The sequence below is a fragment of the Ambystoma mexicanum genome, chromosome 2q (genome assembly GCF_040938575.1).
Source record: "Ambystoma mexicanum isolate Mex_15411 chromosome 2q, UKY_AmexF1_1, whole genome shotgun sequence".
NCBI classification, from domain to species: Eukaryota; Metazoa; Chordata; class Amphibia; order Caudata; family Ambystomatidae; genus Ambystoma; species Ambystoma mexicanum.
Window position 1 is genome coordinate 756532425 of NC_090924.1, and position 26731 is coordinate 756559155.

The 26731-nt window shown below is 47.4% G+C and overlaps 1 protein-coding gene across 3 annotated transcripts in view; it reads left to right on the forward strand.

Annotated features, from left to right (window-relative positions):
- The window catches only part of DYNC2I1 (dynein 2 intermediate chain 1), a 2286904-nt gene that overhangs the window by 1136271 nt on the left and 1123902 nt on the right, over positions 1 to 26731 (forward strand). For all 3 annotated transcript variants that reach the window (XM_069647988.1, XM_069647989.1, XM_069647990.1), the window contains one exon: positions 16156 to 16285. In XM_069647988.1, the coding sequence (XP_069504089.1) occupies positions 16156 to 16285 (130 nt within the window). The remainder of the gene's footprint in view (positions 1 to 16155; positions 16286 to 26731) is intronic.

Here is a 26731-nt window from a genome sequence, read left to right on the forward strand (position 1 = left end):
ACGGGCGCTGTGTGTCCTATTTATAACATCCAGTGACGTCACCCTCGACGGAGGCCTTCGAGGGACATCGACCCGACGCCATCGACGCACAACGCCCTCTACCGAAAAATTTCCGAAGCAGCACAGCTGTGGACATTCTATGTCAAAGATGTGGAATACGTTGGAGGAAGATCCAGTAGAAAGAACATTACCAGCTGGTAAGTAACTAGTTCTTTTGTGTTTCCCTCTATGAAACAAGGAATGACCAAGAACAATACCCTGCAGTAAAATAAGTATCTGCACCATAATGGCCTGCAGTAAATAAATTGCCTGCACCAGGATACAAAATAATTCAGAATTAAGGAATAAGGATGTGAAGATCCTGAAGAATGCAAATACTACTTTGTGTTGCAGAAACCGGTCAACCAAAGATATAGGGATATCTTTAATTTGCTGGTGATATCCTGGAATCAAAACACAGAACAAACTAAGCGCACCAATAGGAATCCAAACAAGGACAGAATAAAGGATTGATCATAGTTTCTATCTTTTCGCACTCCTTTTTTTTTTTAGCAGATTCGGTCACATTGGTTGTTGGGTCCAGCCAATGTAGCTTAATTTATCTCATTTGCTCACCTTCCACAGCAATGATTCATTTTTCAATATAGCAATGGTGCTTAATAAATATTTAGATTGACTTAGATTTTCTTCATCCCTTTCTAGATAGGCACCACATCACTGCAATTTATGCTAAGCTCACATGCAGCAGGGATAGGTGAGCATCTTTTTATAGGGAAACAGTAAGTGACTACAAACACCAACTAACATGCAAATGATTTTCATATGTGTTAAAACACCTCTGCTTCGCTCCAGGGTTAGTCAGGATACATATTCCTCCTTCCTAACTTCAGGTCCTGGCTCTAGTCCCTAACGCCCTATTACCGTCTACCTCCTCGACGATTCAGAACCTACCATTACCCTCCTCTCCACTGTACAGCTCTTCTGACTTCTCTTGTACTTGATGCTTCACCATATGCTCATATCTCCAACCATCCATAATCTCCATTTTGTCAGACTTTAGTGTGCCTGCTTTGTCACCTTAGTTCCATCAGCCCCTACTTGGCTGTTTGCTCTTCTTTCTTCTCTCTTACCCAACTTCTCATCCATAATCTCCATTTTGTCAGACTTTAGTGTGCCTGCTTTGTCACCTTAGTTCCATCAGCCCCTACTTGGCTGTTTGCTCTTCTTTCTTCTCTCTTACCCAACTTCTCATCCATAATCTCCATTTTGTCAGACTTTAGTGTGCCTGCTTTGTCACCTTAGTTCCATCAGCCCCTACTTGGCTGTTTGCTCTTCTTTCTTCTCTCTTACCCAACTTCTTCTATAAAACTGTCATCCTCTGCTCTTGTGAGGTCTCCCACAGCTTGCTCCAGACTATATTCTCTTTCTTCTCTTGATGTTACCTTCAACCTCTCCTATGGTCCTTTCTCCCTACTCGCCTCTTAGTAGCCTTCCTCTAGCCACCACTCTCTTTGATGTTCTTATTCTTCTCTTTTCCCCTGCTCTCCTCTTCCTCACTCTTCTTTACCAGTTTGGAATTCACCATCTTCTCATCAGTTTTCACCACCTCTTTATTCTTCTAATACAGCCCAAGCTTCACCTCTTTAGCATCCACTTCCTCCCCAAATCTTCACCAGCCTATTAGCCTTCTTCTCCTTCTTTGGCCTTACCACCTGCTTTATCTCCAGTCCCTCCTTCTTACTCCTTACCACCTCCTATGTACTAATTGACACCTCCTCCTTACTCTTGACCACATTCTCCTTAGTCTTTACCACCTTCTCCTTGCTCTTCGCTGTCTATTCTTGAATCTTCACAAGCTCTTTTATCCCCATCCCCTCCTCTGTACCTCGACTTTCTGATTAACCTCTTTATTCACCCTCCTTCTTTGCTAACTGGCCTCTTCTCTCCAGCTTGCTTTCCCCTACTGAAGCTCGGCCACCACCTCCTGCTTCCGCCTCCACCACTCTCCAAACCAGCCCCTTCCCTGTCTCCAAACACCCACAGTCTGCTGGGAATCCCTGTCACTTTTAAAGTGCTCATGCTCATAAACCTCACCCATTTCCTTCTTCACAATGGAGAACCACAGTGAGTTATTGTTAGGTGTTTGCAGGGATTCATTGTGGCCGTCAGGTACTGAGAATAACCTATTTTACTTAACTGGCCCGACATTGCGCAGTATTAGTATAGTATTTATATTTTATGTGATTGATATAGTGCTTTACACTAAAGTGCAGAACACAATTATTTACAAAACGGTATAAAATTTGGTGTAAACTGACATAATATTAAGAACCATGCAGATGGTATTTAAGACCAGAGTGGAACGAGGGATAGGAAGACAGAGTGGGAGTGCATTCCAATGTAAACGGGCCAAAGAGAGAATGAGTGAAAGCAGGATTGGGCACAAGGTGGGTGAGAGAAAGTTGAGAGGAATAGACACTGAGGACGAGAGACGAGGTGGAGAATAAAATGAAATCAGAGAAGAAAGACTATTCAGAGAAATTTGAATTTAACACTGGGGTGAAAAGGCAACCAACAGAGGGAAGAAAGATCAGAGGAAATAGAAACACGATTTGAGAGTGAACACAGAAGACAAATAGCTGAATAATAGATAGATTTTAAGGAACTTATATGAATGGTAGGAGACCAAAGAGAAGAACGAGGAACAGTAGACCAAATAGGGTATAAGGTCATGCTTTCCAAATATTAAAAAGAAGAAACCTGCATGAACGAGAGAGAGTGGTGATATGAAGACCAAAGGAAAGAGCGGAGTCTAAGTGAACATTAAAGTTATGGGCAAAAGGAGAGATAGAAAGAGAAGATGGAGAAAAAGACATTGCAGCAGGAGGCAAAGGGGGAGGAATGGTTGAAGTAGGGACAAAAAGATCTTCAGTCTTGGAAGAACCGAAAAAGAGTTAGTGATAAGTCATCCAGGATTGAATGACCAGGAGGTCGTACTATTGTGAATGGAGAAGGTGAAGGCTGAGAAAGACAGAAGAACCTGAGTGTAATCAGCGTAGAAGTGATGGGACAGACCAAAAGAAGAAATAATGTAGGCAAGAGGTGGAGGGGAGTATAGAGAGAAAAAAGTAGAGGACCCAAGACAGAACGTTGAGGAAGACCGTGGTGGAAGATTTGCCAGCCCAGGAAACAGAGTAGGTGCAATCAGATACATAGTACTGGAACCAATTTAGGACAGCTCTGGAGAAGTGAGGAGAGAGGAAGAGAAAAGTCCAGTGTCGAAAGCGGCTGACCGATGAGAAAAATCAGGAGGGGAGGATTGCTTAGCATAAGGGTCTGAAAAGAGTATGTCACAGAGAGCAGGGCGGTTTCTGTAGAATGACAGGAACAGAAACCATATTGAAAGCAGGGAAGAATAGAATTAGAGGAAATAAAAGAAGACTAAGGAGTAAACATCACTCTCTAAGAGCTTCTAAAGATAGGGCAGAAGTTATATGGGACGTAATTGGAGGACATTGAAGTATCCAGTTAAGGTTTTTAAGGATCGGTGGAATAGTGACATGTTTAAACAAAGAAGGGAAGCATGCGGATGGAATCTGAGGGAGCTGAGGTGGGATGAGCTTTTAACAAAATAAGGGTAGTGTCTGAGTTAGATTGAGGGTGAAATGTAGATATGGAAACAGAGTGACGGGCATGAGGGGACAGAAGAAGAGAAAGACAGAATAATGACATAGCGCGAGAGAGAGACCTTAATGGTGAAATATGAGGCCAGATCCAAAGCTGAGAGTAGGGAAGTGAGGGCAGGGTTAGAAGGAAGGGGAGAGAGTATACAAGTAATCAATTGGAAAAGGTGGCCCGGGTTAGAGTTGAGAAGATCAGACTAATACGATTGTTTGGCTGAGAGGAGAGGAGCATCATAAGGAAGAGTGATGAGTGGAAAACCGTGTGGTGTCAGCCCTGGATTGTGATTTCCACTGATGGTGCTTAGTGTGAAGCAGAGAGCAGAGTTGCGGAGAAAGCCAAGGTTGAGGAGGTATGTGAGTAGGAGAAAAGGGCAAAGTGGGATAAAGTGAGTCGAAGGTGGAGAATAGAGTGAGTAGGAGCAGTGCGTCTTACAGAACCTCCTTCTGGCTTGGCCGCCATCTTGGATCTTGAAACTGTGGTCTGTGCTGTGTGGATCAAACTGCTCACATGTGTGTTGTTCTCTCTCCCTGGATTTGCACCTGCTTTACTGAAGCCGCAGCAACCATGGCTCTTGCCTCATCGGCAGAGAAAGCATTATAGGCATAGCCACTGGCAGGGTATTTTCACTGGATGGATCTTGTTCACACAGTGGGTGGCCAAACCTTAAGACAAATTCCTCTTTGGATTAGCCTTGCGCCCAAAACGTAGTTTTTATGATCATGTTTTGGGGAACATGGTACTACATGGGTGTTTGAGTGCTGCCTACACAGTACATGATCTGGCGGGTTAAGTCGGAGCATCATCCCTGTGCCACCTCTGGGCCCAGAATTGCTAAGTGGGGGTGGCAAACCGGCCTCTGGATTTCTCACCTCTAAAAAGTCAGGTGGGGCCTTCCTCACAGTTGGAAGTTGAACTAATGGGGAGCCTTGAGAATGATTTTCAGGAAGGGTGACAAGAGTGTGAGGGAATTATCCCCCTCTGCCATTGGAATGGAGGTGGGTTGACACAAATGTTTAACTAATGACCCTTTATATGAGTGAGGTAGAATAGAACAGATACATATTGGTGATGATAGTATCATGAAATTCTAGAGTTAGTGAATTATTCCAGGAATAAATCACTAACAGATGAAGACTTGACAAGACTGAATATTCTTGCACAACCATTATTATAGAGGCAAAGTGCGATTCGCCAGTACCAATCCATCTATTGTTTCACTTTCCCAAGGCCCTTATCTGATGAGTATCTGGAAAGTCGTCCACGTAGTGGTGGTTTTTCAAGATGGGATATGTGGTGTGTTGGCAATTGTGACGTTGGTGTCTATTTGCTGTTGGATTATGCTGATCTTGTTGATGAAGTAAGAGTTGATGGTGTTGGATGTTTCGATGGAGTGTGATACCGGTGGGACGAGCAGAGGGTTGATGCAGTGTCTGTTGCCTTTGTAGAGTGCGCTGCTTTCCTTTTTGGCCTTGCATTGGTGTTCTTGTAGTAGTTAACCTTTGCAATGGTGATCAGTCGCCTGCATGTAGCACAAAGTTCTTGAGCAGGGCGAGGTCAGATGCGTTGCAGGATTGTTGCAAAGTCATTTCTGATTATTTATTTGCTGAGGTTCAGTTTCTGAATGTAGGAGGGTGTGGAAAGTTTAGATGAGGGTGCATTGTTTCACCAGGGCATGGCGGTTGATGTTGGTTGAGAGGGTGATATTGAGTTCTTGGAGAAGCAAGTCACAGTCTTAGTGCGTCTGAGGTGGATTGGCTCGTGTGAGTTGGAGGTTGCCATGGTCTTTTATGAGAGCTTCCACTGGGAAGTTCTTGAATGATCTAAAAGCCTGTTTGCTGCGGTATGGATGGGTGTGCTTGAGTTGTGTGGTGTGGTGTGTCTAAGGTCAAAGGGGAGTGCCAAATGGTCCAACAAGTCGAGCAGAATTGGAGAGCAGTGACGGAGGGTGGGCAGGTTAAAGATGATGAGGTCCTTTGCATTGGGTCTTTCGTGTTGTGTGATGTGCAGAGTGTTGCGAAGGCAGTGGAGATCTCCCGTTGTAGACTTGGCTGCTGGGTTGCCAGGGATGTTGCAGTCACCAAGAAATTTGTTGTTGGCGTGCGAGTGAGACATGGTGGTGACCAAGTCTGTGAAGTCTTCGATAAAAGGGGTGTTGGGCTTTGGTGGTCTGTAGATGAGGTGGAAGGTGACTGTGTCAGTTGGGGAGAGCGGAAGTGGCAGGAGAGATTTTCCAAAGAGGAGATTGTGGCAACATCCAGTTGGGTCATTGGCCATGTTGCCTTGTGAATGATGGCGAGGCCTCTGCCCATCTTGCTTGGGTGATCTTTTTGTAGAATGCTGTAGCTCTGGGGGATAAGTACGTCTAGGATGTGGGTGGATGTAATCAAGGTCTCTGTAATGAAGATGGCATCCACGTTGTGCGTTGTGATGAGGTTGGCAGTGTCTGCTGCATGGCTGAATGGATGTTGCTAGGCATCGGTTTTCGTGTAGTGGTGGATGATGGAGTGCTGATGGGTTCCATGGTGACGTGTGTGAGGTTGCTGCAATGCGGTTTCCATGATGTTGCTGGTGAGTGGTGTGGTTGCTGATGAGTGGTGATGGTGTTTTTGGGCTTTAGGGAGAGAGCGACGAAAGTCATATTCAAGGAACTTGCTCATTTGGGTTGTAGCTGATATTAGTGTTTTTAAAACGCTGCTTTGCAGACATGTCATACAAAAAATAAAGTGTGGTTAAATATTGTGCACTGTAAAATAATGGCATGTTAAAAAAATATAGTTCTTAAAACATCGTCGGAAACCAGCGATGTGCTGGAAGTTGGGAAATCAAATATTGGTTATTTTTTTAAGTAAAAGTAGCATATACATGGCATACAGAGATTAAACAAGCAGTGAAACTAAAAACCATGTGGAAATGGTAATGCGTAATTGTCTGCTGAAACAGGCGAGATAAAGGAACATGCCACTTCAGCCGGAAGCAAGTCTGCTCAATGAAGTGAGATTTACGAGCTCTGAAGCCAGACACTTTTTCAAAGGTAATTTGTGATTAGCTTACTTGAAAGGCTGAATTTCAGATACGCGGAATAAAGCAGGCAGAATAGCGATTTATACTGTCCAGTAAACTCCGAAAAGGTGGATGCATTGCCATAGCTACAGAGTGTTGCTTTTAACTTAAAATGTTCGAGAATGTATGTTAATGTTGCTTTTCTGATTCTCTCCATTTCTAGTGCCAAAAACAACTCCTTTGTCGCCAAGCTCTCCACTCCCCCTTTTCAAATGCCACGCTAGATTTGTTAAATTACCTCAATATTCCCGAAAATAAATGGATCCCAGTTTTATTTTTTTAAGAAATGTTGGTTAAATGTGTAAGCGTTCTGTTTGAAAACCTCTGCACTGTCATTTGAACATGCCCGTTGGAGTTCTTGTTTATGCATGGACACATTGTGTTTCAACATTCGATGTTATAATGTCAATGGACGGAATAATAACAAAGCAAATTAACACCTGGCATGGCTTAAAGCAAGGGTGTCCGCTAGCAGCTGCACTGTTCAGTCTGTTCACGTCGGATTTTGAAGAGTCCATATGTACACCGAGCATTAATCCGCCAAAATTAAATGTACATTTAATTCGTACATTTTTTCCACGACGCAATGTCGCCTCACAGGGTTTCGAGCTTCTAGCGATGGCGCGATTGCGAGGCCAAAATGTCTATGGGCCTCACAACAAGTTTGCCTGTCTGGAAACAAGGGTGCTGGTAATCTCACTGGCACCCTTGTTTCCAGACCGGCAAACAACGTGTCTGCCTGCCGTGGCTGCTGCACCCGACAGGTCTGACCCTGACAGGTGCAGCGGCAACGATAGGCAGACCCTTCATGGAAGCGCTGCCACCGCTAACAACGGTGCCGGTGCTTCCGAGTCCCCACTCCCATAGAGTCTTAGGGGCCTTTATGGGAATGGGGACTTTCATTTTACCAGCACCTTTCTACCCTGGCTGCCGGACTTGTAATCTCCCAGTAGCACCGGGAAGTCAGACGCTGCTAAAATTTCTGGCGGCAAGTTGCTGGTAGCCCTGGCAGGGTTACCCCCGGACTCGTAATGAGGCCCTCTGACCGACCCCCGATGACGTCTGTCTGTGGTGTCTGGCTGCTAGTTATGACACGGAGGCCTGCGCGTCGTGTGCAAAGTTGCAGCCGAAATCCCTGCGTGAGAGGGCCGGGAAACTAGCTTTGGGTCGACTTATCACCAAGTCTCCTGCGCGGTCGCTCGTCCGGTCCTCGGAGGCTGAGACTGAGGAGCCCACCACTGTCAAGTGGAAAGACCAACATTGTAATAAGACCAAGAAGTGGTGCCATTCCAGGAGCCATTCCTCGTTTTCCTCGCGGAAGAAGAAGCAGCACCACCGCCATCGATGCAAGTCCATCTCGTTGTCGGAACGAGGTAAGCCCTCAGCGGGGCTGACCACTCGGGAGGAGTGGGAGAGTTTTAAAAGCTCTGTTGGAAATGTTTGATGCAAGCGGCTGTAGGTGCGACTCTGGCCCATGACCAGCAGGCTTTGGCAGCTACAGCAGCGCTCGGGGCTCCTGACCCCAAGCCAGCCACTCCGTCGACATGGTCGGCGTTGAAAGCATCTTTGGGTGTTACTCCCATCAGGCGTAAGTCGCCGGAAGGCCGTAGGGCCGGGGCCCCCAATGTCTCTCGGTTGCCCGATCGTTCCTCGGTGCCGAAAGTACCCTCGGCATCAATAGCTTCGACTTCGAAGTCTATCCTCAAGCTTTCAGCGCCGACAGTCGGCGATGGTTGGTTCCTTTCTGCCACTGTCGAGATCAGGTTTCTTCGATTCCACGGATTCCATTTTCAGAGTCTAGGAAAACGATGGCCCTGGGGACACGGTCGACCCCGTTTACACACGACCAGGCTGATTCATTGGCTTTGGCTCAGGGTTACATGATGCCAGTGGTTTAGATACATCTCCAGACTTGGAGTTACAGCAGAAACAGCCCTATACCCACACTAGTGTGAAGTTCAGGGAGCTGGTTCACAGGGTATCGACACCCTGGAGTTGACAGCGTCCTATGTCCCTCTTCAGGGGTATGAACTTACCGACATTTTGGGCGAGAGTCCCACAGTCTAGAACAATATACATTTCAGCCCTGCCATTGCAGACCCCTTAGCCTCCTTATGGCAGCACTCTTGTACCATTTCCCCCTATGAATGCCATTTTCACAGGTAAGTAAGAGGAGATCCTTCTTCCCTTGCCACACAACCTTCCACGGAGGGGTTGTTGATGCAGACTGCCACTGTTTCCACTAGAGACCCGCAGCATCCACCTCAAATCTGCCTACGGACAGAGAGGGGACGCCCTGGCCAGAAAGTTGTTCACTTCTGGTAGCATGGTGCTCAAGGCCACTAACGTGGCATGTGGTTTCACCAAATATTTGTTTGGCTTATGGAAAGAAGTAGAACAGGCTGCTGAGTACATCCCTGAGGGTATCATGCTGGACGGCTTTTTACAGCTGGTGGAGGATGGGAAGGAGGTAGCCAAACAGTTGTTGCAAACAGGCCTGGACGAAGCAGACTGTGTTGGCAAAGCAATGGGTTCAGCAGTTGTGATGAGACACCAAGCGTATCTTAACTTCTGTTTTCTCCCCGAATGTCCCAAACAGATTGCTGGACATGCCATTTGATAGTGATATGCTTTTCGGACAGAAAGCAGACGAATCCTTGGAGAAATTCAAGGAGTTGAAATTGGCTGCTAAATCAATGGGCCTAGTTGCGCAGCCGTCCAGGCCTACCTTCAGTTTCGCCTCCAGGGGCTGGAGCTACAGACATTATGTGCCCTATTTCAGGAAGGTGGAGCTCCTGCAAGCCAGGCAAGGGCAGAGGTGCTTCTCGCTTACCAGAGGGGGCAGAGGGGTCTCTAAAGGCCACCCAGCAGCGGCGGCATCACCTGCACCCTCTAAGCCACTTTGATTTCTCCTCACACGATGCACCGGTTGGTGGACGGTTGTCACGGCATTACCCCAGTGGCAGGAAATAACTTCCGATGCCTGGGCCCTGCAGTTGATTCAGTGGGGTTATTGTCTGCCTTTCCTGAAGAGGCCTCCGGACAGACCTCCACCTCCCTGATCCAACCGGGACAGGAGCTCCAGAAAGAATTGTGAGAACATGTGTCGAAAGGTGCTGTGGAGGGTCGGGGTTGGTGTTCCTGTTACTTTCTGGTGCCCAAGAAGGGAGGGGGTCTCCGTCCCATCCTGGACCTCAGGGCCTTGAACAAGTTCCCGAGGAAGGTCAAATTCAGGATGGTGACGTTGAAAGAGATTCTCCTTGCTCTCGAACTCCAGGACTGGCTGGTGTCCATATACCTACATGACGCTTATTTCCATGTTCCGATACACCAAAAGCACAAGAAGTTCCTACGGTTCCTCATTGGCGACAAGCACCATCAGTTCAAAGTGCTTCCCTTTGGGTTGACCTGCTCGCCGATGGTCTTCACCAAGCTTGTGGCAGTGGTCGTGGCCCTCCTCAGGAGATCCAGGGTCTATGCATTTCCATACATGGACAACTGGCTGATCCAAGGGAAGTCGGCAGGGTAAGTCTTGTCTCATCTGGAAGACACCTGCCTACTACTGCACAGGCTGGGCTTCTCCCTGAACTTGAAGTCCTATCTGACGCCACTCCAGCAGGCCAGTTCATCAGCGCGGTCCTAGACACCCGGGTAGGGAAGGCCTTTCCTCCCGAGGAGAGAGTCAGCAACATCACCCAGATGGTGCCATTGTTTCAGAACCACGCCACTCTTCCAGCGGCTTCTTTCCTCCGCCTATTGGGTCTCATGACCGCCTGTATTGTTCTAGTGCCCGAGGCCAGGCTGCGTGTGTGATCCCTCCAATGGCTCCTGAGGGACCAGTTGTCTCAGTACCTGGGAGTGCTCACGGATCGCCTTTCGGTGTCCAGCCAGGTAGTCCGCTGGTGGAGCACATGCAGCAGTCTGTTGGCGGGGGAACTCTTTTGTCCGCCTTGGACCCAGACCCGAGTGGTCACAGATGCGTCTCTGAAGGGTTGGGGCGCCCACTGCAAGGAATTGCATCCATCAGAAGCCAAGTGGCATATTAACAGGCTGGAGTTGTGGGCCATCAAGTTAGCCCTCAGGGCTTTTGCACCATCTCTGAGTGTTAGGCAGAAACCTGTGCAGTTCCCTTAGGGACCACTGCAAAAGATTTAGGACTACAGGTGGTTGGCAGTAAACCCAATTGGTAGCAGTCTGTACCACCCAGATTTACCTGGTAGCTGTGGCTGAGCAGTCAAACTTCTCTCAAGATGAGTTAGGCAGTATATAGAGTATACACAATAGGTACAGAGATACAGTAGCACAAGCAAACACTGACCAGAGCTTTGGTGTAAAAGTATATAATTATTTATTTAAAGACACACTTGTAAATTACACTAGCACAAAAAGAGGTAAGTAAATTCAACACAGTGACTATCATATATATATATATATATACAACCCTAATTACTTAGACAAGTCTTAGTGAGAAACACCACTTATTTTCAGACAGAGGTGAGCGCTTAACATAAGATGGCACTCTAATACGGTGTAAAAAAAAAGGGAGGGAAAAGGCAATGTTATGAAAGCACACAATTTCAATACCTTCCAAAGAACCACGGTGAGGCAGGTTAGGCAAAGTCTACTGGAGAGCAAGGAAGTTCAAATGCCAGACCCACTCTTAGAGAGAGCAGGTGAAATGTGTCCAGGATCACACAGAGGGGTTATGCTCAAAGAGTCTTTGTAGATAGTTCACAAAGGATTGAGATCAAGTCAGGAAAGGTTAGTTAACAGGCCCCAGGCTAACCCAGGTTAGAAAGTCAAGGATTTACTGTCACCCCGAACGATCTGTCGCAAGGGAAGCCAGGCGGGACACAGTACCTGAAAGTGGGAAGAAAGCTCCAGCGGGGGCAGTTGTTCCTGGCAGCGATTGCAAGTCGGTGTTTCGTCAAGAGGAAGAGGAGGTCTCGACGTGGAGGAAAGCTGAAGGCCGTTGCACTGCCAGGGAAGAAACCAGCGGCGGAGTTTCCCGGTTACAAGGTACTACCCTTTTCTTCGCAGTAGTGGTAAACCGTGGTATTACGGTTGCCGGGGTGCTTGGCACAGGCAAGGCGGCCACGAGATGGTCCAGGAAGGCGAAAAGACGGGCAAACTGGTTATCCCCACCAGTCAAAGGAAGAAGACTCTCCGGGCTGGAGATCTCCTCTGTCGTCGGGAAAAGTGGTGAGACGGTTCAGCAGGGCTCCACCGGTGGTGTCGTCATTGCAGGTCGGCTCGGCTTCTCCCTCCTTGGATTCTTTAGGTCCTGTGGCGACTTCTGAAGTTCCAGTCCCCAAAGCCTTGCTTTTATGCAGAAAACCCCCATTCATTCAGCCTAGCTGTCACTCAAACATGCTAAGTGGTGAGCCGGGCGGCTCACCACTTGGGCCAATCACACAAGAGTGTGACTTGAGTTGCCGAGGCAACTCAGTCCAGGGTGGCTAAACCACCTCCCACGCCCCCTGTGGTACCAGACAGAGTGGCACCACTTTTGGAGGCATCTGTGGAGAAGCCAGCCAAAAAGTGGAACAAAGGGCTCGACTTGGGTTGGAGTCACAGAAGAGAACACAAACGCCATTTTAGAATCGAGTTCTGGCAAAAAATACCAACCGGTGAATTAATATTAATTAAATAAACTGGCGGCATGTTCGAGGCTATGAGAATTAAATAATTAAAGTTGGTAGCCTCGAACAATGGGAAAATCCCATAGGAATATATTCACGGTCGAATATAAAATAGTATCCACTGCCACCAGCCAAAACTCGGTCGGGGGAACTGGACAGTGCCCCCTCGAACAACAGACCCCGGGGCAATCGAATTGCCCCGACCAGTACGTCCACAATATGATGCTTTGCACTGGTTCTGTTCACAATTTAAGACTAGTAAAGCCTATGGTGACTTTACATGCCCTGGGAGACAGTAGTCAGTCCCAGGATATGGAGTCTATGTTGGGGGGTCGCTACGAGACTCCTGGGTTACTGCACGGAGGGTGCTGTGTAACCTACACACCAAAAACACATGAAGCTCTATGGGGTAAAGGACCCCATAGTCCATAAAACACATACAAAGTCAAAGGAACACCTCAAATCATGTCTAAGAGTGGGAGAAAAAGAGTCTCACTCCTAGCAGGAGAAAAAAAATACCCCCCAAAAATCCAGCAAAGCTGCTGGGGGACTCACTAGGTTTGGGAAATTAGCCTTAACAGAGAATTCTCCCTAACACTGAGGGAAGCATGTCCTCGTCCTAACAGACAACACAGTGGCCATGCATTACCTCAACAAGCAGGGTGGCGGCGTGCACTCTCGCTTGCTCTTCACAGAGGTGATACAGCTGTGCTTCTGGTTGAGAGAGAACCAGATCTTGGTCTTGGCAGTTCATCTGGTGGGAACATAGAACACCTTGGCGGATGCTCTGAGCAGGCACAGCACGGTCTCACACGAGTGGGAAGTGTGCCTGGAGGTCCTAGAGGAGGTCTCCGCTCTCTGTGGTACCCATGCAGTGGATCTGTTCACCAGGGAGTCCTACAGGAAGTGCAAACAATTTTGCTTGAGGGAATTCCCAGCGATCAGCACACTGGGGGACACGTTTCTGGTGGATTAGACCTTCCCTCTCCACTCCGATTTCCGTCGATTCCTTGGGCTCTCAGGAGGCTGAAGAGATTTCGAGCATCCATGATCCTGATCACCCCGGATTGGGTGAGGAGGACATGGTTCTCCGATCTCCTGCATCTGACCATCTGTCCGCCTCACCGGTTGCCTCGGCGCCTGGATCTCCTCACCCGGTCGGAAGGCCTGGTGCTGCACCTGACTCCGGATTCCCTCAACCTACATGCGTGGCTCTTGAGAGGATGAGGTATGACCTGGGACCTCTCGGAGGAGGTGCTTGAGGTACTGCTGGCTGCACGCAGACCTTCTAATAGATCTCGGTATGCATGAAGGTGGAGAAGATTTGAGGCATGGTGCAGGGAACACAATACTAACCCTATTGCTTGCCCCACCACCACAGTGATTGAGTTCCTTTTGTCACTAGCCTCTTCAGGCCTTCAGGCTGAATATTTTTCACCATCCCGGTCAAGGCCCAGTTCCTGAAGGGCCTTTTCAACAAGTTTCCTGCAACCCCCTTTGTTGTCCCAGATTGGGATCTTAATCTGGTTTTGACCTTTTTGATGGCGGCTCCATTTGAGCCTATGCGTGCATGTTCTTTGCGGTTGTTGTTCCTTAAAATGGCCGTTTTGGTTGCAATCACGTCTGCCAGGAGGGTTCACGAACTGCAAGCCTTGTGCTGCAAACCTCCATTCCTGAAGTTCTTTCACCAGGAAGTCTCTCTTAAAGTCAGGCCAGGAGTCCTTCCTAAGGTAGTTTCAAAATTTCATCCGTCTCAGTCCATTGACTTACCTGTCTTTTACTCTCCTCCACATCGCCTTGATCTCAAGAGGGCATTCAGTTTCTATGTCGATCGTACGGCTGAGTTTAGGACATCAGACCAGTTGTTTGTGGCCCATTCCTTGTCTAGAAAAGGCCTGCCGTCATTAAGCAAACTCTCTCACGGTGGATTATCCTGTGCTTAGACGAGTGTTAACAATTGTCAGGAAAGGAGCTTCCAGCTGCTATCAGCGCCCACTCGACCAGAGGGTCTCAGCCTCTACTGCCCTCCAGAGGGGGGTCTTGGTTAGGGATATTTGCTGGACGGCCACTTAGTCATTTTTACATACCTTTAGCAAGCACTATCCCTTGGACGTTGCATGGGGAGCTGATGCTAGGTTTGGTAGGGTGTTTCTGCAGAATCTGCTGGTTTAAATTTTTCTGCCCTCCTCCGTTATCCTAACTGCTTGGCGAGTCTATCATGATGAGGAATCTATAGGAGAAAAGCAATCCATTGAAGAAATTACCTTACCGTAATTTTCTTTCTATGGCTTCTTCTCCCACATATTCCTCATCGTCCCCTCCCATCCATCCCGCTCAGAAAGTTCAGTGAGTGGCTGTTTCTGTCCAAACAAGAAGGCATCTGGTATGGCTCTGGGATGACTTTTTCTGTAAAAAAAAAATCATTTTCTTCACACATTGTTGTGGAGTCACCCTGTTAGGGTGTACCCTTGTTAATGTTCTAATGGCTGGTAAGCCTTCTCCTGTGGTGGTTCTTCTGCAGCGTTCAATCTCAAGGGGAAAATGTACAGGAACTGAGGTGTGGGCGTAGTGACGTGGTACATATACGATGCCTGACGTGACATCCGGAACCGACGATCAAGAGCCAGACAAGACAGAATGACGATCGATGGCCGAGTCGAGGTCCACTACGCCACCTGCAGCGAAGCTGGAGATGAACATCTATCATGATGAGGAATCTGCAGGAGCAGAATCCATAGACATTACAGTAAGGTAATTTCTCCAACTCTCCTTATTTGTTGATTGGGTGAGTGGACAGATTAAGTTGTGCACAACGTCCTGACAAGTACCTTACTTTGTTGTGAATAGGGTATTTCCACTATCGCAATAGTTTTTTAAAATGTTTTAAAAATTAAGCTGAGCATGTTGAGCCATGTCCAGTTATCTGATTCCTATCACTATCTCTGAACTACCACAAATGCCAAATGTAGGTTTCTGGATGGACCTGACCCTTATTCCACTTAACTCAAATTGTCAAAACCAAAAAGACTTGCTTCTTTCGTTTAATAAAAGTGAAACATATCCTATCTTTGATTCTGCAGCTCTACAGTCCATTGTTTTTATTAATTTTCATAAAATCCTGTATTGTCTATGGCAAGCTCTCCCCACCTCCTCTATATTGACGCTTCAGCTTACCCAAAACATGGCCATTCATCCTATTGTGGGCTCTTGAAGAGAGTATCCCAACCCCATGGTCCTCTCTGGTCCTCTCTACTTTGGATCATTGGATCTTATTTAAAGGTAGAATTACCTTCAACTAATGTGGGTGGGACAAAGACTGATATGCAAATGGATATTTCCCATCTGTGACAGGTACAGTGAGAAAAAAGTGATGGCTGCGAACTAACAAAGTGGGATAAAACCATAGAACAGGTTAACATGCCATGTTCTTTCTGGAGAGGGGCGCCTGCTACCTTTTTGAAAAAGGTAGAATTACATTTAAAATCCTGTGCTTGCTTCACAAATGCATTTGTCACACAACCCTTGCTTACCTCTGACAAATCTCACTTTCTCATTTTAATTTCATAATTGATAATAATTGATATATAATTGGTATAATTTGCATAATGTGATTCTCGTTTTATGTTCTGTTTTTGGTGTGGCAGGAATAACAATATGTTTTAGTTGCTGTAAAGAATCTCTAAATCTCTTTTCTTGTTATTGACCTGCTGGACGAGTGAACAGTCGTACCATTCTTTTTTCACAATACTTTTAAACACTTTGTTTTAAGGTGGTTGCTGTGTTACTTGAAGAAGATTATGCCGAAAAGCAATCTAGTTGGAAACTTGGATCCCAAGAAGCTAGCCTGTCTATTAGTGACGGCTGCTTCCAGCTCAACATGAACCTATCTTTCCTCCATGGTAAAGTGACTTTTCTGCTCCTAATAGTTAAATGCTTAATTATAAAATGAGTACAAGATGTGCTTTGGAACAAAAACCTTTTTCTTCACCCAGCATTGTTTGCTATTCTCTTTCTGGGTGGAACAAAAATGTATGCAACGCATAAGTAATGAGGTGTTTTAAGATCTGCGTAACATTTAAACATACACAGGCATTCACATTTTAGTATGTGTTAAAATGCTATGTAAGATGCTGTGTTTTGGCATGGCGGTTGTATGTTTTGTTTTGGCAGCTTGGTGTTTAAAATCTCCTGTGGAAAATATTAACATGATTAATATCTGAGTGAACTTTATTGTTGGAACCCTTTAAGTTTAAACATAACTGACCTAAGAATGAAAAGTAAAAAAAAGTTTGAGTTTTCTTTTTTTAGAAGTAGTGGCACTTGGTGATACAGAGAAAAGAAGCATGAGCATGAGCATTTGATTTGGCAGGGCTCTAACAGAAGCGTGAGGGATGAATTTGTTAAGGAAGAAAATAGCAGGCACATTCTCCTTCACCCATTATTTGTAGTTAACAAAAAAACAATCCATCATGAGATTAACTCTTTTTGATGTAATACATTCCAAAGACATTCTTCCAGAGTAAAATATGTTTTAATATTTTACATGAATAGATTTTTTAACCATTTAAACAGTTTTATTTGTTTTGTCCATTAATGCGTGATGAATATTATAAAGGCGTTTTCTTTCTTTTGATTTTCTATTAAAGTTAACAATTTTACAGGTAATTAAGGAACACCAAGAATCACTATGCCTGCATTAAGTAACCTACAATTCCATTCTCAACATGGTTGCATCAAGATATATTTCAGTGTATAGATCCTCCGCTTCTTGTGGAGCCCTTTTTGTTTATATGTTAGTTCTTTAGTAGAATCTTTTTTCCCATTTGGACTTTGAGAAAAGCAACTCTAACATGCAACTTTGGTTTCAACGCAAACACTCCCACATGCCGTGTCAGCCTTCAGAACTTATCTCCATCTCCTCTGACAGTCTCTATTTTTCTGAGGTTGTTAGGTGCCTTTGTGGCTTGCTGAAATGGAATCCGGTAGTGTTCTAGAGAGGGCCTTCTTCCAATTATTCTGAATATCTCTTAAAGGTCTGGTTTGAGCAGTGTTCCACAAATTGGCTATGTTTGCCTGTTTTTTGTCATTGTTTATGCATGTATGTGTATGCTGGGTTTTATATAGCGTGAACCTAGCTCTGGAGCAATGCAGGGCTGTGCATCAATGGAAAGGAGTACTACAGTGCAAGAATATGGATAGAGTTTGAAGGACAGACAGTTCTGTCCCTGAACCGCTCCAAGCTCCTGCAGACTGGAGCCAGACAGGAGCTTATATACTTCTTGACTTGGTCACTGGATAATGGCATGGCTCTATCCAACACTGTCCTTCTCCCCTACAAGGGGTGCTGCAAAGTCTTCCTTTCTTCATGGTCAGTGATTTTAGGCCATGCTACTTAACATATTTCTAGCCTATACAAGAATACACTGTAACACCTGTTCTTCATTTTGCTACATTATGAACATTTATATATAAAAACATAATCCTGTCTTGCTCTCCCTATTTCATTCATTCTCCTCATATTTTTATCTGGTCCAGTAATTCCCCTTAAACGCTTGTTTTTCATAATTCTGCATGTCGTGCATTGAGCATGTACAATCCCATTTCAGCATACATGGGTTTTTGACAGACAGTCTACAGCTTGTGAGCCACTTCGTGTGCTGTGCCAGAGCTACTCAGTGATGCAACACTGCATGCGCTGCGATCCATTTTTAGCGCAGGCCACATTCCTTTGGGCAGAGAGCCTGCCGCTCTCTATTGTGCTTTGAGAAAAACTAAATTTAACATTTACAAACGTATTCAGCAAATAGTTATTTGCACCTTATATCTAAATAACTGCCTTCATTTAGTCCATGTCTGTGTGTGCAATTATATTTGCATGAAAAAGGCTTTCTTAGTGCTCTAGTGCTTAGAAACAGTCAAAAGAAGTCTTGCCTGATTCTAAAGTGCTTGGGAATGAAGTAAGGCGCAAGCTCCTTCCCAACACTGCACTCCGGTGGATGCCAATTCTCATAAGATTTACACAAATTCACCTTCCTAACATCCCTTTTGTGTCCCTGGATCTCCATCAGTGATTCCCACCCTTGACTTCTGCTATGATCGAGGAAGCAAAGAGTGCTTCCTTTCAAACACACAGGCAACCCTACAAGCAGAAAGTCATTAAACAACTCCTCCCACATTCTTCCTGCCTTTTTCTATCCCACATTTTTGGCAAGGAACCCTGTATTTGATTGTTCTGTTTCTCTGAATAATTCCACACATCTGATGCTAGTCACTTACTTCGATGTTCAATGCATTTTAGTTGTGTATTTTTAAGAGAAAATATTGTGACAAATCCAAGGAGTTTGCCACCACTCCCCAAGGGGGAGCCACCTGATTTGGGATTAGGGAGGTGAGCCTTCTATGCTTAACACCCCCTCCAAGGACAGGATAAGCGGAATCTCTCTGACGGTGACTCCCCCTTAAGGAACAGGGAAACCCCAGAGAGAGAGTTGAGTCATCATTCCCCTTCCACCCCAGAAACTTAACACATTTATGGGTTATGCAGGAACTAAGGTGTGTGAGAACCCTTTAAAAATGGCTGACTTGGCTTCTGATCCTAACTTTAGTTCATCCTCTTTAGGGAAGACCGCAAAATGGCGGAAAAACAGCCTCCTGGAGTCAGGTTAGAAACCAATCAGAAAGGAGTATCTGCATAGCCAGCAGACTTTAAGTATGCTGCAGCACACATTGGGAGGAGAGACTCTGGGAGAGACTGAATGTCAGAAATGTCATCGCTCCCAGAGGGCAGCACTAGGAGAGCGAAACGTGGCCCGGCAGGTAAGAAACCAGAGGCATAGTTTGTGGCAGCACAAGCAAGATTGCGGCACCTGAGCGGGCCGAGGCAGAGCTCAGAGGACGAACTGCCCACAAACTGCCACAACAAGCAAGCGAGAACCAGGAGAAGACTGAGTACAGTTGAGGAGTTGCGTAAGCAGCTCTGCATGAGACAAGGGACAGTCAGCCTACATAACCCTCCCAAGGAGTATCACTCATATACCGGTATGAGGTGGCTTGCAAGGAATGGGAGGTGGGTGGCAATGCCAGAGAAGGTAGCCCTGGTGTGGGAAAGAATGAGAAGCCCCAGAGTGGTGAGAGAAACAGAGAGACACCCCAGTATGGGGGAAGAGCAAAGAAGGCACGCAGTGGGGAAGAGAGACCGAGAGAAGCCCGGTGTGCGTGAAAGAACCAAGAGTCCCAGAGTGGGAAAAAGAGATCGAGAGAAGCCCCAGAGTGTGGAAGGAAGAGACTGAAAGAACCCCAGACTACCGGAAGGGGAAATGTGAAAGTTTCCCTGAAAAGAGAATAGCTGTGACACACAGATGTTTCAAGGAGAACCATAGAGACCCGGCTGGAACCGTGGGACAGCACTCCAGCGTTGCACAAACAATATTTCGAATGGATTGTGTCCTCCCACGTATTCCTCATTTTATGATATTTCCATATCTAGCTTCAGCTGCTTCGGAAATTATTTCCAGCAGAGGGTGCTGCGCGTCGATGCCTGTCGACTCAATGTCCCTCGGAGGCCCCCATCTCAATGTTGATGTCATCAATGGTATAAAGTGCACGCAGCAACCGTTGGCTTCAGTTCCATTTATCCGGTGTAAGTTATCGCTTTGGATACGGTACGCTTCTGTTCCATATCGAGAATCTTTGAATATATTGTTGAAAATGGCATCGTCATCGGCGTCTTCGACTCCGAGATCAGGGTTTAAGAAGTGGCAAGATTGTGGGGCTAAGTTGTCACTTACGGACCCCCATTCGGTGTGCCTGTGGTGCCTCGGTTCCTCTAACGCTACCTTCGACTGTAATGCCTGCCTATTGATGACGGGAAAAGCCCTGAAAGAGCGAAAAGGATAGTTAGCGGCAAGTAGGTCAAAATCCTCTTTGACCCAATCAAAAAAAGTGTCTTTAGACAAGTCGAGAAAAGTATCTCCTCGTCGTAAAAAGACAAAGAAGTCGAGATCACACAGTGGTTCTCACCACTCGTCATCTTCACGACGGTCGGGGAAAAGGCACGATAGGTTGCCGTCTTCCTCGCCGAGTTCCTCCCCAGAACGGGTTAAATGCCTGACGAAATCGGCCTCTCCAGCTGAGTGGGAGAAGTTCAGAGTTAAAATTATGCAAGTTTTTGAGAATGTAGCCTTGACCCTCTACAACTCATGAAAGCCATGCCCAGTCGAAAAACTCGACAAGAAAAAAGATAAGGGCAAAAACCGTGCTCCTTCAGGCCCGGAAGACAAAGAACAGTCTTCTTGACAGAGCGGTCAAAGGATCCCTTGAGTTGAGACAAATCTTCCTCGAGGAAAAAGTCTTTGACGCCATCGGTGCAGAAAGACTCCTCATCCGACCGTGGCAGGTCCTCAATGCCAAAGGCGTCAGACAAGCCCTCGATGTCTGTGTCGAAGTCCTCACAGTCTACTGTGTCAAAGATTTCGGCACCTCCATCGAGGGTCACAGAAAATATATATCCGAGGGGATTGGGTCCTCCGACGTATTCCATATCTATGACAGTAATCACCACAGCTGTGCTGCTTCGGAAAATCTTTCTGCGTCCTTCCTCCTGCGTCGATGACGTCGATATGCTGTCCTCGAGGTCCTCCGTCGAGCCAACGTCACCGGATGTTAGAAGTAGGACGCGCGACACCCGTAGCCTCAGTTCTGTTTTTTCCGCGAACGTGTTCGCTTCGGAGATCTCGGCACGCCTCGATTCTACTGAATCCTGTTCTTTCGGTTCTTCGGACCTGTTTCTTCATTGAATATTGTATGATGTCTTCGGCTTCTTCCACCTCGCGGTCCGGGTTTAAGAAGTGTCGGGTGTGCGGGTCCAAGATGTCGCTGACAGACACGCACGACGCTTGCCTCTGGTGCCTCGGGATGACCATGATACGGATGACTGTGTCGACTGCCAATCGCTCATATCGAAGGCCTTGCAGGAGCGTAAGAAGAAGCTGTCGGTTGGTAAGGTGGCCAAGCCCTGGAAGTCGCGTTCGACTGGTCTTTCGACGGATGCTTCGAGGGGCGACTCTCCGCATTGTTGTCGTGAGTCCGGGGGTTCTCGGTCTGGGAGTCGGTCCCGCCATTCCTCTGCCTCTTCAAGGCACTCCAGGAAGCGCCGTCACAGGTCGCCTTCCTCGTCCGAGGACTCCGCCGTCGGCGGGTTGCTTGTCCCAACAAGCATTCCACGCCTGAGGAATGGGATTCCTTCTGAATGCAGATGTTGGTGATTTTTCAATCGCAGGGCTCTGGTCTGTCCGCGCCATCTGAGGACGCCGGCCGTGGCCGTACTAGAGACACCGCTCGTCCGCCTTCGGGCTCGAGCAGTCGTCGCGACCACCAGGCACCTTCGAGGTCCCGGTCGGACAAGGATGGTCGCTCTAGGCATGTCCGTTCCAGGTCCCGTTCCTCGACGCCCTCGAGACCGCAAGAACCTGTGAAGTCTTTGAAGAAGACATCGACGCCGGCGGCGCCGAGATCATCGACAGACTCTCTCGAGGCTCCACCTCTGAGGAAGTCGTCGATAACATCGGCGCCCAGGCTGTCGAGAGACACGCTCGGGGCTCCGCCCTCGAGGCCTGTGTCGACGCCGCCGAAGCCATCGGTGCTGCGCTCAACGCTGATTCCGTCGATGCCCTCGACGCCTTTTGAGTCAGCTTTGTCGGGGGTACCTCGTGGCACGGTGGAACCCCCCAGAAAGGCTCTGGCCAGCGCTAAACATGCCTTTGTTCCTTTTTCTGTACCCTCTTTCCAGCCTTTGGATTATATTTTTGAGGTGGATGAGGGGTCTGAGGAAGGTGAGGTTCCTGCAGAGGTTCCTGATGGGCTCCTTTCTGGTCATAGCCAGCTTGAGGACCTGCGCCAGTGGGCTGAACACCTCTCCGGAGGTGGAGTTTGGTAGGCCTGAGCCTGGCACGCATGCCGACTCCTCTTACCGGCGCCTGATGTCGAGGGTCACGGATTACCTGGGGTGGTCTGCCCCCCCCTGGGGATTTTCAGCAGGATGATCTGACTGATATCCTCGACCAAGGTCCACCAACTGACCCGGTACTGCCATTCCAAATGGCCTTGCAGAGAAGGGTTGCTGCGGCTTGGACTTCTCCGGACAGTCTCCCGGCAGTGAGCAAGTCCTTGCCGAAGAAATATCGCCCAGCCAGTGGCGGCCCCTGCTACTTGACCACGCACCCCACTCCGGAGAGTTTGGTGGTGCAGGTGGCTACGGCCCCCGCAAAGCACCGCACTCCGCATCCACGAACTCGGACCCTGTGAAGAAGAAGAAAGACAAGGTTAGAACATCCGTCCTAGGGCCGTGCCGCATTTGAACCCTGCGCACCCCCTAGTTAACAATTTACCAGCTACTGTACCGCTGCGGCTTTGTTCCTCATTCCCTCCGGCTGTCGCCTCGAGCTCTGCAGCTTCTGCCGGGCCGGCAACATCACCTGCAAGGGAAGAAAGCAAAAGAGCAAACATCAAAAGTGGAACAGACAGCAATACAAGACAACAAACTTTACAATACAACAAAAACAGACAAGGATAAACAAAGGCAAACGGGAACACTTACCTGAAGTATAGTGGCTTATTCGCAGCAGGACTGGACTACCACGTGCAAGGGACCAGTGAAGGAACTCGGTCCAGATCATACAAGCGCCTCTGCCAGAAGCAGCAGGACGGAGTGCTCGACAAAACAAATCAACAGGTGAGCTTTCCAGGGACAGCGCATCCCAGGGGTACCACGGTTTGGGAGAAGGGGTCTGGATGGGGATCAGCCGCATAAGCTATCATACTCACGCCCCCTATTCTCCACGCAGTAGCAGTCCCGAGCAGCATCACCTATTACCACCAGTCACCACATAAGCGCAGATGCCGAAGTCGGACTCGAACGACCTCACCCCCGGGAGGGCTGCAACTGTGCCCCAACGCCTCCGCAGAGACCAGGTGAGCGTAACACTTATAGACAGTTAATGTGTCCAGGGTGGTAGAGTATATGGGGTGGAAAGACCAACACCAATATACAAACAGGATGATCTATCTGACATCCTAGATAAGGGACCCCAGGAGGACCCCATTCTTCCTTTTCATGTGGCATTGCAATGGAGAGTGAGTACTAATTGGGAGACGCCAGAATTGATTCCAGCAGAGTAAATAAAAAATGTGTATCTAAATACAGGGCATCCAGTATTGCCCCCAGTTACTTGTCAAAACATCCCACTCTTGAAAGTTTAGTGGTACAACCTGCCAAATCAACCTCAAAACAGAATGCATACCCATACAGAGATGGCGAGGAGTACGACACTTGGGCCAAGAAGGTTCTTTCTGCGGGAAGTATGGCCCTTAAGGCAGCAAATTCTATGTGCACGTTGGCCAGATTCACTCACACTATTTGGGAACGTGTAGCAATGGCGGCTGATGATATCCCCGAAGGGGAGGAAAGGGATAGATTTTTAAATCTAGTCAATGATAGGAAAGATGCAATGGGTGAATCCCTCCAGACAGGTCTCAACACTGCTGACTACATCAGCAGGTCCATGGCAGCTAGTGCAGTTATGCGCAGATTTGCCTGGTTAAGAAAATCCGGTTTTGCTCGAGATATGCAATCCAGATTACTTAACATGCCCTTTGATGGCACACATTTATTGGGTAGCAAGCTTGACGTGAGCCTGGAGAAATGACTGACCCCTAAAGCGGCAGCAAAGTCCCTTCGTGCTGCTATTACACAAACGCAAAACTGCACCACCGGCACACCTTTGAGGGGTAGGTCCTTTCGCTTTTACTCCTCAGTTGGAAGCGGGAGAGGACTGTCCAATCAAAGAGGTCAGAAAAGATTCCCCTGTGGTGGACGGGGAAGAGGTACTAGAACCCCCAGGCAGTGGCTGCTTTACCATCAGCCACTGCTCCAGACGCCTCAAAACCTCTGAGGTCTTAGTTCACAAGACCCAAGCGGAAGGCAGACTTTCACTGCATCTGAAAGAATTTCGAGGCATTACTTTAGATGCATGGCCATTGGAAACAATTGCCCAGGGTTACTGCCTTCCCTTTCTAAAAAAAAGCCTCAGAACCATCCCCCAGGGAACAGCTCTTTCAAAGTTCCAGATCCGCTCCTTATGCAGGAAATACTAACTCTGCTGGAGAAAGGTGCTATAGAACCAGTACCTGTAGCGGAGAGGAACATGAGTTGGTACTCTAAGTATTTTCTGATTCCCATGAAGGACGGAGGATTGAAACCCATCTTGGAATTGAGACTTGAATAAGTTCCTCAGTAAGGACAAGTTCAAGATTGTTATCCTTTCTCAGACCCTTCAGGCCTCCAGCTTCAGGACTGGATGGTATCATTAGACCTTCAGGATGCATACTTCCATGTACCAGTATATCACAAGCACAGAAGGTTCCTGAGGTTTGGCGTTGGCGGTTCTCATCATCAGTTTCAAGTTCTGCCATTTCGGCTGACCTCCGGCCCGAGGGTTTTCACCAAGTTAAGGGTGGTGGTCGCAGCAAGTCTCGGGAGAGGGGGGATTCTCGTCTACCCCTACATGGACGATTGGCTGATCAGGGCACGTTCACCTGAACAGGCCCTGGAACATCTCAGCTCCACCTGTCATTCTCCTCAAAGACTGGGCTTCTCCCTCCACTTCAAGAAGTCTCACAAGATACTGTCTCAAAAGCTCCTATTAATTGGAGCAGTCCTAGATGCATCCTGGGAAAAGCCTCACCACCAGAGGTGAGGTCTCAAGACATTCTGCTGATGGTCACCAAATTCCAAAGTGCCCAGCGTCTCCCGGCCTTCAACTTTCTGAGGGTGGTCAGCCTCACGGCGTCCTGCATTTTTCTGCCATCTGAGGCGCGCCTGAGAACGAGATTTCTCCAGTGGGCTTTCAGGACTCAGTGGTCTCAATTCTCAGGCAGGATATCGGATCCCCTTCAGGTTGCAAGCAGAGTCGCTCAGGATCTCCTGTGGTGGGCCTGCGAGGACAGCATTGTAAAGGGAGAACCTTTTTGGCAACCATGGCCAGAGATAAAGGTAGTAACGGACGCCTCACTCACAGGGTGGGGAGCGCATATCAACTGCCTGACAATCAGCGGTCGATGGTCTCCATTGGAGTCCAAACTACATATCAACCTGTTGGAGCTGATGGGCAATCTACCGCTGAAAGCCTTTCTGCCCTCTCTGCGGGGGAAGAACGTCCTGATAATGACGGACAACACAGTGGCCATGTCCTACCTCAACAAGAGAGGCGGTGTGGGGTCACTACCACTCTGCAGAGAGGCAATGCACCTCTGGTTCTGGGCAAGTAAAGAAGGAATCTCCCTATCAGCAGTTCACCTAGCCGGAGAGGAGAGCATGACGGCGAATGCTCTGAGCAGGCAGAGTAGTCTCCCATGAGTGGGAACTAGCTCAGGAAGTCCTTCAAGAGATCTACACCCTTTGGGGAACCCCTTTAAGTGGATCTGTTCGCGACCAGTGTCAACCGGAAGTGCAAACGGTACTGCTCAAGTGAATTTCCCCTAAAAGAAGCTCTAGGAGACGTGTTCGTAGTGGACTGGGAGTTTCCACTCTTGTATGCATTTCCTTCAATCTCTGTCATTCCTCAAGTCATCGGGAGGTTGATCCTAATTGCTCCGGATTGGGCCAGGAGGACATGGTACCCATACCTTCTGGACATGTCCATCTTCCCTCCAATACGTCTACCACAAAGAAAGGACCTTCTTTTGAGAGACGAGGGTTGGGTTCTCCATCCAGAGGTCAAGACACTCAACCTTCACAATGGTTTCTGAGACGTTAAGATACAAGGATTGGGACCGCCCGGAACACATAATAGAGATTTTGCTTTTGGCCAGAAGGCCAGCAACAAAGTCCTTGTACCGCTGCCGTTGGAACAAATTCTGCAGCTGGTGTAGGAATAAGAATGAAGATCCATTTACATGCAGTACACCTATGGTGTTATCATTTTTATTATATATATGTAAACAAAGGAGATCAGGTAGAAAACCTTTAGATCATTCGAATGCTCATCTGTCTGAAAAAAGGGATGACAACTAATCACCCATACCTTTAAGTCCTGAAAAATGGACTAGGATTATGACACAAAACTCTTTTGACATTGAATCTTTTTAATTTGTATATTCAATACTCAATAAAAAATGTTGTACCAATTTATTTTAAAACTTTCCTGTAACCCAAGATTTCTGACCCACATGGTGGGTATAACACCAATCTAACAGGAACATATACCACAAAACTTCTTTACAACATTAACAGTTTCACATACACAAAACATTTAACATCCGCTAGACATTTAAACAATGTGTTGATTGTC